The sequence below is a fragment of the Xiphophorus couchianus genome, chromosome 19, assembly GCF_001444195.1.
Source record: "Xiphophorus couchianus chromosome 19, X_couchianus-1.0, whole genome shotgun sequence".
Taxonomy (NCBI): Eukaryota; Metazoa; Chordata; class Actinopteri; order Cyprinodontiformes; family Poeciliidae; genus Xiphophorus; species Xiphophorus couchianus.
In genome coordinates, this window is record NC_040246.1 from 2,571,515 (window position 1) to 2,586,608 (window position 15,094).

The following is a 15,094-nucleotide window of genomic DNA, read 5'->3' on the forward strand; positions in this document are numbered from 1 at the left end:
TCCAATATAAAAAAAATTCTTGTTTTCTTGATCAAAGGTTTAGTGGTTTTTTTTCCCCCCGCAGTATCAAAATTGGTTTATTCTGTAAAACTGCAATCGAATCACTTTTTTCACATCACAGGAGTCACTTGATCTTCAGCTGGATGTTACTACTGGCACAAACCACGAAGAAGAAGATGGCAGGAAGTAGCTAGAGATTGATGGCTCGACATGCTTTTTAGTGAATTATCATGTGAACAAACGTATTCAAGTCTGATTTTAGTTGTGTTTCTTATTTAAAGGGAACACCGCAATTGGGAAATAGTGTACTTTTTCCCAACAGTAGTGGAATATTGACACTTTTGCTCTAATTTGCAAAGGAAACACATCCAATGTAAAGGGGGTTAAATACAAACGGCATAGATGCAACATTTTTGCATTGTTTTTTCAACCTTTAATAAGAATGCGTCACTTTAATTCCACATCACTATTTTATCCTAAAATTGATTGGTCTGTCACTTAAAATCAAATTTTGACTGGAGACAAAAGTGCACCACATTTGTGGAAAACAAAAAGAATCTTTGTGTTTAAATGTGAAAATGTGAAAGGGGTCCGAATACTTTTCGCTAATTACAATCTGCGTTTGTTTTCCTGCAGTGCTCCAGAAGCTGCGGTTCTGGCTCACGAGAGCGCCAGGTGATCTGCTCGGACCAGGAGAGGAACCTCTATCATGTGGACCAGTGCAACGCTCAACCCAAACCCTCCACAATGGAGCGCTGCAACACCCAGCCATGCTTCAGTCCACAGGGTAAGCGCCTCCAAAACGTCTGTATTGGACTTTTATACCAAAACACCTCATATTCTGTCACATGCTGTCAAATGCATGTTAAAACGCTGCTTTTTATGTCGTTAATATCCATTTCACTTCCTGTTCCTGTTTTCCTTTTCATTCTATTTAGATTAGATAGCATTTATTGTCATTGAACAGAATTCAACGAAATTTCCATTGCAGCTCCCGTGCAAAAGGTCAAATATATACAGTAAAAATAAGCAAGCACACAATAATAATAATAATAATAATAACAATATATACAACTAAATTAACTAAAGGCACTCAACCATCCAAAGAAGTAGCAGCAGGTCCAATTATGGCAAAGTACAGATGATGTGACAGTGCAAAATGCAGAACAATATGGCTGTGTGGGGGTGGGGGATATATATGTGTGACTGCGAGGTTATGATATGTGTGGGAGGGGGGGGGCGGCAGGGAGTAATGGCTCTGACGGCTGTGGGGAAGAAACTGTTTCAATGTTATCACCATGACTACCACATCTACATTAGGTAGATGTCCCTCCCAATCCTCAGAATTTCCTTTAATTTAAGAGGTTTCTGTGCCTTACTGTGCAAGGTGAATCCCCAGTAGTATTTTTATAATCTCGGTTTACTCTGGAAGCGCAGTACGTTAATGGGCACGCATTGAAAGGTATGCGCATTAGAGTGAAAGGCAAGGCTGTTTAGTCGAAACCATTTATCAGCTTTGTAATAGGAAAACATGTTTTTTTTCTTTCCTCTTCCTCCCTCCTCCTCCTCTCTAAACATAATGTCAGCACTTTGGTCTAACTGCTTTTTAAACTCCAGTCTGTAAAACATACAAATTAATTCGTGTTCGAACAACTCCGGCGATCCAGGTCTATGAGCAATCTGGGGACGTGCGCGCTGCTTCCCAGCTGTGGGCAGTACTTCATGGGGAGGGCTGATTTTTAAATGGACATGGTGTTGTTTTGGTGACTGCGAATTTGCCATGATGAGGTTTTTTAGACTTGCCACTGTGCCTCATTATGACCAGTTCTCTTATGACCAATCGTCATTGTTTATTAGATGTAGGCCAGACATAATGGACATGTTGGTGATGATAAACCACTAAGATATGTCTGAGTCTAAGTGTCAATGATGGGACCTTTTATGCTGACACTCACTGACTAAAATCTCGCCCTACCTATTAAATCATTTCAGTTTGCGTAATCATTGCTCCCTCAGGGTTACTAAAGCTTGTGTTCTCTAATAAAAAAGGGCCACACCACAATTACCCTGAATGATTTTTCTCTTGTTGTTGTTTCCAGTCGTCCCCAGCATCCAGAACCCGCGAGGACACGACCGCGCTCAGACTAGCTTCCAGCCCTACGTGCCAGATATTTCAACAGGTGACAATTCTTCTTCTTCTTCTTCTTCTAAGAGTCTTCTCTGGGATATCTGTTGTGCTCTCATGAATAAACTCTTTGAACCAAACAGAAAACTGTAAAAAAAAAAAAAAAAAAATCAATCCTTTTCTACCTTTAAAGTCAACATTTTCCATCTTGATTTAGAGTGACAGACAAATGAGGGATGTTTTAAATTTCAGCCCCACTGCCTCTTCATCTAATCCTTTTGTGTTGCTATGGTGACTGTCCCCAACTGTCCCCCCCCCGTGCTTCTGGCGTCCCCCATCCGTCCGTCCTCTCCCCGGCTCTAATTATCCAGGCCTGATTGGCATGTTTTCGGGACTCTGTGAGCGTTGTTGGCCTGATTAAAATATTTCAGAAGCGGTGAACTGTGCCGTTCCTGACCGTAGTGGTTCTGGAATGTTTTCTTCGACGGCATGCGCTGCCCCAACACTCGGGGAATTTGAAGCGTTTGTTTTTATTTGTGCCTTTCACCTTGTTTCTGATCACTGGAACCGATCGCTGGGTTGTCACAAGCATTGTCGGTTTTCACGGTGTAAACACGGTGAACTGTGTGGCGTCTTGTTTGCTTTTACAACGAAGACATTCTTTGGTCTGGTCTCAGCCCGCAGGCCAGAGACCAGAGACCCCACCCAGAGGAACACGGTGCGGGACCCTCACGATTTCTCCCCAGCCCTCCACTGTAGCCAGTCCATCTATGGCTGCTGCCCAGACGGACGGACCTCAGCCAGGGGCCCCCAGAGCCAGGGCTGCCCGCAGACTCCAACTCCCACTCCTGCCCCGTCGTCCTGCTACCAGACAAGGTATGCGCCCTCAACCCACCGTGGTTTAGCTCACAACGTGAACGGAGTCCGTTTTTAGACTCATTCTGTGGGTGTTACTTTTGTGACTCCGTTACCACACCAACCACACAATGCATGGCAAAAACAAATGTACCACAACTGGCACAAATCTGTTTTTCTGCACATTTTTCGTTATTTTTGATATGAACATTCAGTGCTTCTTGCTCAATTGTTTGTGCTCGTTTCCTGTTTTGTGTTTCAGTTACGGCTGCTGCCAGGATGGTGTGAGAGCTGCTCAGGGCCCCAACAGAGAGGGTTGCTTAGAGTATGTGGCCCCTGCGCCTACGGTAAGCAAAAACTGTTTTATTTGTTAGCTTAAAAACCCCATCGTTTGTTCTTAAAATACATTTAAAAAAATGTATCTTGTATCCTCAGGTTTCTTCTCTACCAACTGAGAACGCTGTAGAGTGCCGCACCACCACTTACGGGTGCTGCTATGATCGCAAGACACCAGCAGGGGGCCCTAATGGCGAGGGCTGCCCCAACCCACCCAACCACAGTAAGAAGATGAAGAGTTATTCTCGTAGAATGTATTTAGTAGAAATTGTATGATAGACGAACAGAAAGCCATGCATGAATCAACACATGATCCTACAAATAAAAATCCATAATTGTATTTAGCCCCCCTTACTCGGATACCACTAAATAAAAGGCAGTGCAACCAAGTCACCAGTCAGTAAATTATAATAAATTTGTAACTTATAATCACAGTAATTATAGATGTTCTGTGAAGGCCTCAGAGGTTTGTTGTAGAACAGTTGTGATGTTTTGCATTAGGACCCAGAAGAAAACATTAAAAAGGTTTATTGTAGTCATCAATAAAGCTGAGGACGTTTGGCGACTTTTCGGCAGCAATCTCTGTAAAAGATGGAGAAAAGAGCAAGTTACAGTCTGAGAAGATAAGCTATTTTTTTCTTTCTCCCATTCTTTCTTTTTTTTTAAGCTTAACTTTATAATCTTGATTTCCACAATGCAATTCCACAAAGTTACTGTCAGGATTAGGGCTGCACCGAGAAATTGGCCCCAGTTTTCTTAAAGGGGGAGTATTAAGTAAATTCCCCCAGCAAAAACATACCTGGAGCGTTTCCTTGATTCTTTCATGCATGTTTGAGAAATCCTTTTATCTCCCGAGGCAACCACTGAGCTGTACAAAACGCCTGGGTGGACGTAGCTCCGCCTTAGAAACGCCGTACTTTGAAATACTGCTAAGCTGGGGGCGTGTCCTTTCCTGTTTTTTCCACAGTTTTCACTCCACACCACAGTTGATTATTTTTAAGCAGTTATGAGGTGAAACCTTAACTTGCTGCTGCAAAGTTACTCAACATGTTGTTGCTAGGTAATCAAACAAGGCTGAGTTACCAACCTTGCTCAGCTAGCCGTGAGAGGTTCCCTCTGCCTACATTTTCCAGAATGTAGTGCGATTCTGGATCCAATTTCAGTGAAATTATTGATTTCAAACACATTATCTACTGCATCAATCGCGATATGTATAGTTATTGATTAATAACTGTTATTTGTGGGCTGTAAAGGAAAACTTTTGTTGTTGCAGTCGAGCAGTCCATCTGCTCCCTGCCTCGTGCCGCCGGCTCCTGCAGCAGCTGGGTGGCACGGTACCACTTTGACGTCGTCACCTCCAAGTGCGCCCACTTCTGGTACGGCGGTTGCCACGGCAACAGCAACAACTTCATGAGCCGGGCGGAGTGCCAGCGGGCGTGTCAGGTGTCGGCACCCAGCCAGCAGCGGCCTCAGCCGGTCGCGCCCAGAGGGTCGCCCGACGCCCAGTCACCCGACATGGGCCGCACTTTCACGGCGCAGGGCGGCTCGCCCAGCGACTCCGGCAGACACGGCACTAGCGCAGCCAGACACGCCCACAGAGCTCGGGTGTATCTGAGGCCGCGCCGGCCTTCGACTGGAGCGCGGGCTCAGATGACCGGGCCAGCTGCCAGGTAAGAAACCCGCACTCCAATCCCACCATCGCCACCGGCTTCACAAAGCCGGTCGACAGCCTTCTAGACGCTGCTGAAGGAGCTCCAATTCACTTGGTGCTATAAAGCCAAGGAGTAAACGGAAGGAGATTGGAAGAAAGTTTCCAAAGTCGTGTGTCGTTCTGGATTAGAATGAGGAAGTTTGTGTTTTATGCATGTAAAGGTCTACGTATCCTTGAAATGTATTCTTGATCCCAAATAAAGGCCAAATACAAAGAGAAAAACTAAATTATATGAAAGTAGTAATAATAATTTAGAGCGTTAGTTATTTTAAGTGAAATTCAGAAGTTACTTTTGAAGTAAACATAAAACACACAAGAAAAATTTAAATAGTACGCAACGTTTTAGCTTTCTACCCTCCAGATTTGAGGCAAATACCTAAATTAAAATGGTAATTCTACGTCCTACTTCTTTCTCATGTCTCATCTTATACGGATAAAGGGTTGGTGTGGATTTTTTGCAGTAGAGATATTAATGGTCTTAGTTATTTTACCAGTAGTAGACTGATTTTATTTTTTTAAATTTGTGGAGTTTAAAGATACGTAAAGAAAGTCACAGAACAATGGAAGTCTAATGGGTTGCTAGACTGACCCCCGTTTGAGCTGATTTTGGTCATTCAAAGGCAAAATAAAAATTCTTCATACCCATAAGATGCGATGTTATCTTAGCAAATAGTAAATGCCCACACTTTGAAATGAGTCTTGTTAATTTAGATTTTTATGTTAAAGCTAAACTACCCCAAGTTATCAGGTCGATTAATAACTTAAGGATAGCAAAACAAGACATTGGTTGGTTGTGGAAGAAGCAAGAACTAAATACTAAACAGCTAAGATCAACTGAAATATTGGTTAGCTGTTAGTCTTCCATCTTTCTATTGATTTTGTCCCTTTTTGTGACATCTTTCTACTACAGGTAAGTGTTTGATTAGAAAGCCTCTTCACAGGAAGTAATATAAAAAATCCTTACTATCCCTTTAATTCCAGTTATCTAAACATCTCAGAAACACAACAGATATTTTTGTTAAAATAATGACGAACTGGCCTGTTTCTGCCTGGTATTAAATCCACTAACTCAGTGAACTGAGGCAGACGTTCCCACAGATTATGTTGTTTGCAGATGACATTGTGATCTATATTCAGAGGGATACAGTATTGTACAGGTACTCTCCTGTTATATAGCAATAAAATCAGTATATAAATCAACTGTACCTCCACTTTATGCATAATATACCCCTGTAAATCCTGTTTTGTACATTGTTTTATACCACTTTCCTTTTTATGTGTTTGTGACGCTAATATAATCAGTACTCGCTCTTTCCAGCTGCTTCTAGCTCCACCTGCTGTTTTTTTTTTCTGCTTACACAGCGGCGCCTTATTTCTTGCTGTAGCCCCCAAAAATATTGGGGGACAAAACTTTCTTTGACTCTATGTCTAAATGGACTGTTCAGGTGTTCAAGTCTTTGTTGATTCTTTGCTGTTTGTCTGATTTAATGTTGGTGTTTTTCTGTTTCTGCTAACTCACTGTGTCACTTGTTAGCACCTCTGGGCTCTGTTTGTTTGGACAAAAATCAAACTAATAAAGCTTTAATTGTGATACTGTCATCGTATGTGCGTGTCTTGGTGTCGTGTTTGGGGGCATTTGGGAGTTTTAGAAAGATTTTTGTGTTTGTGTCCATGTGGGGTGTCATAATTGTTGGCTTTAACGTGTTCATATCTGTTGTCTTAGATTGTTGGAGCGCAGTTCATGTCGTGGAGATTGTCATGTCGCGTGGCTCCTTTATGAGCATCTTTTTTCCGTCCATTTCCTTGCCTTTTTTGTTCCCTGACACACCTAAAAAGCCAGGCCGGGGGCTCTCTTTATGCTTGCTTTGTCCACCAACAGTAGAGCATAAAGTGAATTTTGTTCTCTTTTCCTCTACCCTCTCTCTGCTTCCTTCATTTCTTCTCGTCCTTTCTGTCGCCTTTCCTCGTATCTCCTCATGTTCCCTCAGTTTGACCCTGGCAGGTGTTAGCATTGATAAGAGCGACCCAGACAAAGTGGAGGCCTTAGTCGGCCAGACGGTGGTGCTGCCCTGCAGAGTCAGCCCTCCGCCTTCGTCGACCGTCGTCGTGGAGTGGAGAAGAGATGGGATCTCTCTGTCGGCTCAAAGGTTAGCCCCAGCACAGATTAAATGGATCCGTTTATGTCTCATTCCTCTGTGTCATGCATTGTTTCTGACCTCCTCAGACATCACCAGCAGCCCAGTGGCTCCCTGTTGGTCGGTCCTCTTGTGACGTCAGACTCTGGCTGGTTCTTGTGCTTCGTCACTCGAGAACGGGAGAGAGATCACCGCTACATTTACCTGTCTGTCTCAGGTATTCACAAAAAAAACAAAAACAAAACAAACGAAAACAAATCAAGAATTTGACACAAAGCCATGACAGAGTATTAGAGCCAGGCTAAGAACAAAAAAATTTTTATTATGAGAACAAGGTACTATATTAAGTTGTAACAATACAAGAAAAAGCCATAATAATACAAGAATAAAGTCGTAATATTAGCTGAATGAAATATCAATTTTATAATAACTAAAATTTAAATGAGAAATACTGAGCACCTTGTGAAGTTTTACTTTGGCATCGGTTTTACAAACAGGACATACTTAATATTTTAACACATCATCATTAAATTTGTATCAATAGAAGGACTTTGACACTATTGTGCAAACAATGAAAAAAAACGACTAGTTGGGTTGGTCGAAGTTTTGCTCTCAATAAAACAACTTTTTTTCTAGTAATTTTACAACTTTTTCTGGTAACATTGCGACTTTATTTTTTAGTTATATTATGGCTTTATTCTCCAATTTTTTTTTAAAGGTTTTATTGGCTCTGCCGGCCTTTATTTATGAATGGTTGGACAGGAAAGAGGTAATGAGAGACGGGGTAAAACATGTGGCAAAGGTCCTGAGGCGAAGTCGAGGACTAAGACCTCCATATGGGGGTTGTGCTTTTCTCCTACACAACCACAGCACCCTTATTCTCGTAATTTAAAAAAGTTTGGTGGAGGTTCATCTTCTACTGAAAACGACCCTTAATATAAATCCAGAATTGCAATGGAGCATTTGGATTATAGATTACAGGTTTTAGAATTGCCCAGTCAAAGTCCAGGCCTTTATAAAAGTAAGAATGTATTGTAGATCTTTTTCAAACGCTCTCCATTCTGTCTGACTGGACTCAAGTTATTTAGGCTCAGTGACTCTTTTGCGAAAATCACTTTTGGCCCAATTCTGTAGGAACTTGACGATATTCAAATGCGAGTTTATTCAAGTGCTCATTCATTGTCAAAATGTGTGCTTTACACAGATGCCCCGCCTCAGCCTTTCCCGACGTTCCTGCCTAAAGACAGCCCGATCCCCAGGTGAGAACATCCAAACACATAATCAGTGTTCCTCAGCGTTCTGCTGTACTTCTAATATCTCTCCAGTTGCACATTTGGTGTGTGAATGTCAAGAGATTTGTTTCCGTGCCGTTTCTCAGGTTCAGCATCGATCAGTCAAGCCCATCGACAATAGAAATGCGAACAGGTCAAGCCGTCAGACTCCCCTGCACCATCGTCCCAGCTGCAGCTCTGCAGTCTGTCAGTATTCAGTGGACCAAAGATGGAAAAACACTCAGTGACTCCAGGCATGTCGTGTAGATCCGATATCTGGTCATTTTTAAACTGTAGCGTTCTTGCAAGTTCTTTGATTAACTCCACAGTTGTTACTTTAAAAGCAATTTCCTATTTGTATAGCATCTAAAAAATTGCACTCTAAATATAGTGAGTTAAAAGCTAAATGTATTTTTGTTTATATGAAAAAAATTACAACTTTGTTGCCTGCGCTGACGGATTAAATGCGTTTCTTTTATTTCTGTTTGGAATTCTTAGTCAAGCAGCAAATCCAATTTCTTTTTATCAATCTCACCAGCTTCAACAAGTTGACAGTAAACAGATTTTCTGACTGATTGGTGTCGTTTCAGGACTACCCAGCATGCTGAAGGCACGTTGACGATCAGACCTCTGAGGTCTGACGACTCCGGGGTCTACACATGTACAGCTGCCAGCCAGCAGCAGCTGGAGCAGAGGCAACTGCAACTCAGGGTCCAGGGTACAAATGTTCAAACACCTTTTTCCACCTCATTCACACGCAGTTCTGATCGTCCTGATGATACGCAAGCACTAAATATGTGTGGTTTGGATTTCAAACATGCACCACCAGGGGGCAGTAGATGTCATTTGATACTCCAAACATTCTCTAACTTTTTAGGACATTTTTTTTGTTTGTAAAGTTGACCTAAAAAGTTCTATTTTTAAATTTTTCTTTTTATATAATTATTATTTTTAGCCGACTTGAAGATTACCACAGCTCCCAACAACATTCAGGTGTCTGAAGGCAGCACAGCTCTGCTGCCCTGCGTCGTCTCCGGAGACAACGTCAACATCGGCTGGTCCAGGTAAAAGTCGCCGTTGTTCTGCTGAAAAGTTGAGTTTCTACGTGGACCTGATTATTAGTAAAGCTTATTTTAAAGATTTTTTTTATGCAATCAGTGTTCAAGAATAATCAAAAGGAACCTCAGTGGACAAATTACCAACGGTATTGCTGCAATCGAATGTTTTAACTGATATATAGACAGTTGATATTTGTTGATCATTTCTAAGCAGTAGCAATTTTTGAGCGTGCGGCTCACTGCCCAGGGCGTCATGTCATGGGGGGCGTTCCAGGTTTTCGGTTGCTCGGTGCACAGTGTTAGGCAGCCATTTTGGTTTTGAAAGTTGGTATTGAAACTTTAAATTCCATTATATTAAAGGGCAATTTCTCAGATTCTTCAGGCTCTAGACTGAATTTTTCAAAAATCTATCATACTCATCCAGGCTGAACTTGATAATTCACTGAAAAGAAACTCCCTAACAGATAGAGTTAGTTGGAACCTTTGTTCTGTTCTTTTCCTTTGAGTTTGTTAAAACAGGGCCTCGATCAGGGTTTCTCAGGTTGAAATGCCTCTTGGCCATTACCCTAATAATTAGCTACCTGCACAAATTCACTATCAGATTCAAGCCTGGACTCTGGCAGCATCTCTCAATGGATCTTACCGTAAAAGGGCATTCAAAATGAATTTGAGTGAACATAAAAACAATAAAATTTAGGAAATATAAAATTATTTAAAGAAGTTTAAAATCAATGAACAATTTTTTAAATATATACTTTTAAATATCCTTTTAATGTCCTTCAATAGATCTACCAATGACTTTTTCTCCTGTTCAGGTCGATAAAACCAGGTGTTTGCTTGGGCCTGTTCTTTTCCTGTTCAATTAGCAGTTCAAGCATCGGAAAGCACTGAAAGCTGCGGGGGAAGTTTGCACAGGAGCTAACGAAGTCTCACTGAGCTTCTGCCTGTGTTGACAGGAACGGAGTGCTGGTGCGTCCAGACGGCCGCAACATCCTGGTATCGTCTGACGGCAGCCTGATAATCAATAACGTGAAGACCTCTGATGAGGGAACCTACACCTGTAATGCCTACACAGGCATTTATTCTGTGAGCGCCACAGCTGAAGTCAGGGTGATAAAAGACTCACAAGGTGAGAATAAATGACTCTATTAATATATTCTGTAATCTGTTTGAGATTATATTCCAATAGATGCTGATTTTGTTGTCAATCACAAAGTAAGTAAAAAAACTATGTAGATTAAAAAAAAGATGATTATGGTAGGTAAGAATAAAACAAAAATATTTAAAAACAAAGTATTTTAAGAACGTGTGCATAGTTTAATATAGTAAATGTGCCCTTTCAACCAAAATAGACTAACTGAAATACCAATACAGACTCCATGCAATGCAAATCCTCAAAGCAGTTTAACAACTGACACAAAGCTCATTTAAGACGTATTGATGAGAATAGTGAACTGGTTTCTCCTTTTGTCAGCAAAAATCTCATTAGTCTTTTGGCTTTTCAAGTTGCAAGTTATTGTGTTTGACATAAAGTGTTGAACCTCATCCGTGGATGCTGTCTCATCATCCACCCTAAGCACAGCCACTGCAATGTTATGTATTTGACTATCACCTGGGAACGATAAGAAGAAAGGCATACATAAGTGAACAGAGATTAGAGCAGAGGACTCGGCACACAGCCTTGAGGCACTCCACTGTTTATTGGCAGTTCAGAGCGAAGTTCCCCAATTCTTTTTTTTAAATACGTTTTATTGTTATTATTGTTGTCATTATTATTATTATTGTTAAATTTGGATGTTTTTAAAATTTCATTAGAAATAAGTAAATAAATAATAATAATAATGCTGATGCAATTTACTTTTCACCTGTTTTAAACATTGTGTAAAGTGAGCATCAGTTGAAAGTTTCTCAAAGGACAAATGAAAGAATTATGTATTAAAATGAAAACTGTTCTTGCGGGGCTTTAAAAAAAAAAAAATCCATGTAATTTGGCTGTTGCCAAAATTATAATTTCAATCTATTGGTTAGAATCAACCTGTTTAAACCCAATAATGTTCTGAATAATAGGATAATCTTTCTGAATGTGCTGTTTCAGGTGTTGATGTGCCGCCAGGCTGTGTGGACCAGCCTGAACTCGCCAACTGTAAACTCATAGTCTACGCCCGCCTGTGCGACCATCAGTACTATTCCGGCTTCTGCTGCGCCAGCTGTGCCAGGCACGCGCCAAAGAACGGCAGGACTGGCCGGCATGTCTTTTGATACGCTGACCTTTCGCCTTTGAACTTCTGCATTTGCCAAATGGAATTAAGAATAGGGACCAGACTGCGCAGAATTATTTTTATTTTAGAAAAGACCCGATGAACGAGGAATTCTACGGTCAGCACTTTGCTCAGATTGCCTTCTGCATTAAGCAACATGAAACCTTAACATGAAACATCCCATAATATGATGAGGAGGCACTGAAAATAAGCTATCTACTCACTGGACTTATGCTTTCTCTGTTTTTTAGAGAATCTAATAACCTAATATAATGTAATTTTATTGTTCGCTTCATTATTTTGACTGCCTTTCCTTTTTTTTAAAAAAAAATCAAAATGTGTACAAATTCACCATTCCTTATTTGTCTGTGGCGTTTTTATTGTATATTTTTATGTAAATAAAACTATTTTGCTAACCTCTGTGTAGCTTGAGTTGACGTTCCTGTTTTCACCACATGGGGGCGCTCTCTCTGACAAATAAGCCTCCCAACTCAACGGGTCATGCTGGGGTTTATGTTTCTTTTGTGTGCAACATGTACAGTATGTAAGTTGTTTTCAGCAAGTTTCTTTTTAATTAGTGTGTAAAAGAAAAATTTTCACACTACTGAAAAATTTTCATTAGTGTGAAATGCTAAGCAAAGCATTCATACTCTTGATATCCTGTTTTTCTTTATTGGTGCAAATGGTAGGCAGAGAGAAATTGCGAAGTTCCTGACAAGGAAACGACTGACGGGAAAAGTCCAGCAGTCCTTCTGTGGAGAAACCAGCTGCTAAAAGCCCTGAGTACTAAACTCAGATGGTATGAGGCAGCATTTATGCAAAACACATTGAATAGGGAATAAAAAAGTTTAAAAAGAGTTGGAATTGTTTTTTTTTTTTTCACATACTTTACAGCATCATCTGCAGGCTTCAAAAGGAGGTCCCTGACCAGAAGCTAATGTTGTTTGAGGTGCATTCTGGTTCTGGTTCTGAAGGTCCAGTAGCTGCTGATTATCTACTGTGGATCAGCCTGGATCCATCAAACACAAAACGGCTGCATTTTACAACATCTGAATTCGGCGATGATCTGCAGAACTCCTGACAGGGAAATAAAGTTCTGGTCCAGCTTTTTGCAGCAGACACAGAACAACAGAATGATTTGCACTGAAATTAAATCTAAGCCAAACATTTAATTGAGCTCTGTTGACTTATCTTTGCATAAATAAATAAATCTAAAAATAAAGAAAAACATATTTGAGAAAGCTTTATTGTACTTCTTAATAAGCAATTCGTGAATAAACTGATATTATTTAAAGATGGATTAAAAGACCCAGAAACTATGGGAAGTCAGGAGTTTTAAAAAACGGACACATTTAAAAATACTGAATAAGTTATTTATTGTTATTTGGCACTCTTCACTCTCCATAAAAGCCAGGACATACTGCAGCAGCACTTTATATGCCATTTAAAAATGTAGGACAGACGAAAATAGATATTTTCTAAATTTTGAAAAAGTACATTTTTCTAAGAACAAGCTAGTTTATCCCTAGCATGGTGTTAAATAATTTAGAGAAACAGTGAACAGTTTATATTTTATACATATATAACTATTAACATGGGCTTTATTAGAGGTTGAGATTTTTACTAATTGGACTATAAACTGTCAGATCTGGCAACCCTGCCGAACAGCGCCATGTTTGTTAATGAGCCTTTTGCGCATGCACCATGCGGGACAGAGACCGGCTGGTATGTTGCCTGACTTCGGAAACATGAAACTGACGTTCTGATATGTATTATACCTCTGGAACCCGGTTCATAATTTCTGGTCTTCCAAGACACCGAATCTACGTGGACGTCAAGCCTAAAAGACTAAAAACTTCTGCGGAGACACGCGAACACTTCGTGTTGACAAGGTCTTGTAATTTGGCGCCGTAACACACCTGCTGACTATCAAGGCCTAAAATGAGCCGGTAGGCCGCTGGAGCGCCATGTTTTGAAATCGCTGCGTTTGATTTTCGGTAAGTTAATTTTCGGAAACCTTATTTAAGTTGTTTGTCCCCCCCCCCCGATGAAATTATTGGAGCCATTTTTGTGTGTAAGCAGAGCAGCAGACAAGGAACGGCCGACCATGGCCTCTCAGCGTCGGGTCGTCTGGCTGCTGGTGTCCCTAAGATCTCTGACGGGGAGAAAAATGGCGTCTGGAACCACCAGCAGATTGAGATGGACACTGAGGCGAACAGCTCAATCAAGCTGAGGATCCCTTCAAGCAGCCTGGAGACCCATCAAAGGTAGGTTAGTCAAGCAACTGTTGCCATTGCGGAACCTGAAGACGTCTGAAAGTAAGAGCTGTTGCGGTTTTCTTGCTAACGCTGTTGAAGGCCAAAGCGCTTGGCTTTTGCTCTGCTGGTTTGTTTTGATTCTCTGCTGAGAGTCGCTGTGAGGAGAAGGATTCTGCTGTGTTGAAAATCTTTTTGTCTTGAGGTTTTTTGAGCTGTTTGTGGTTGCTGGGGTCATGTGACCTGTGGATTATTTATTTATTTTAATCAGCTAACATGTTGGAATCTGAAGTTCATGGTTGAAAATTGTTGTGATGTGAAAAAAAGATGGCTGCCGAGGCTTTGGCTAATATTTAAAAGGCAGGAGGAAGTGATTCAGCTAAGGCTTTTAGTTCATATCACTATAATAAACCTTATGAACATATCTATATACAAACTGAAACATTTTTTTATTTTTGGCATCTACTTTATCTTTACTCATCATTATCATCTACTACAGTTATCATTAATAAAAACAAAATTTGTATGTGTTCATCAATTATTTGAATTGAAAAGCGAGAACCGATTAATTTTTTTATTTTATTTTTTCCTTATTTTTCCGAAATAAGGCGCTGTTCACGAAACACAGCGCCTTATTTCTTCTGCAAGCCGTCGGAGAGATCTGCTGTAGGTCAGAGGTCACAGAGGTACACTTTCCACTGTCTGGTCTGCTATCTGATTGATTTTATTTATTTTTTTGTAGAATATAACCTTCTCAAACTGAAGTTTGTCGTGTTCTCCCCGTGGTTTCTTTACAACCTGTTTTTACGTCTCACTCCACTTAGAGAAAATGTGAAACTGTTCAAGGAAACCTCACATGGTGAGACGTTCGTCCTGCAGGGGGCGACAGCTGAGCTGGTGCTGCAAGTAACTCCATGTTTTTCTTCTGGAGAAAAAAACCCTCCTTTTTGTTGCAGCTGACTGTTTAATTTTTTTTTACCCCGTTCAGCCTTTAGCCGAGTGAAACTGTTTGTCTTCTACTGCAACTAACTCTCTATTCTCCGATGTAGAAAGTTCTTCTTCTTCTGTTTAATTTTTGTAGCTCTGCTCT

At 40.7% G+C, this 15,094-nt stretch overlaps 1 protein-coding gene across 1 annotated transcript in view; it reads left to right on the forward strand.

The window, feature by feature from the left end:
• paplna (papilin a, proteoglycan-like sulfated glycoprotein) overlaps window positions 1-12,014 on the forward strand; it is a 33,350-nt gene extending 21,336 nt beyond the window's left edge. Inside the window, exons 14-27 of the mRNA XM_028001293.1 lie at window positions 637-787; window positions 2,100-2,180; window positions 2,803-3,001; window positions 3,243-3,327; window positions 3,416-3,539; window positions 4,590-4,986; window positions 7,016-7,174; window positions 7,252-7,379; window positions 8,367-8,421; window positions 8,541-8,687; window positions 9,024-9,151; window positions 9,389-9,497; window positions 10,448-10,620; window positions 11,587-12,014. Of these exons, the coding sequence (XP_027857094.1) occupies window positions 637-787; window positions 2,100-2,180; window positions 2,803-3,001; window positions 3,243-3,327; window positions 3,416-3,539; window positions 4,590-4,986; window positions 7,016-7,174; window positions 7,252-7,379; window positions 8,367-8,421; window positions 8,541-8,687; window positions 9,024-9,151; window positions 9,389-9,497; window positions 10,448-10,620; window positions 11,587-11,750 (2,100 nt within the window). The 3' untranslated portion in view covers window positions 11,751-12,014. The remainder of the gene's footprint in view (window positions 1-636; window positions 788-2,099; window positions 2,181-2,802; window positions 3,002-3,242; window positions 3,328-3,415; window positions 3,540-4,589; window positions 4,987-7,015; window positions 7,175-7,251; window positions 7,380-8,366; window positions 8,422-8,540; window positions 8,688-9,023; window positions 9,152-9,388; window positions 9,498-10,447; window positions 10,621-11,586) is intronic.
• The last annotated feature ends 3,080 nt before the right edge of the window (window positions 12,015-15,094 follow it).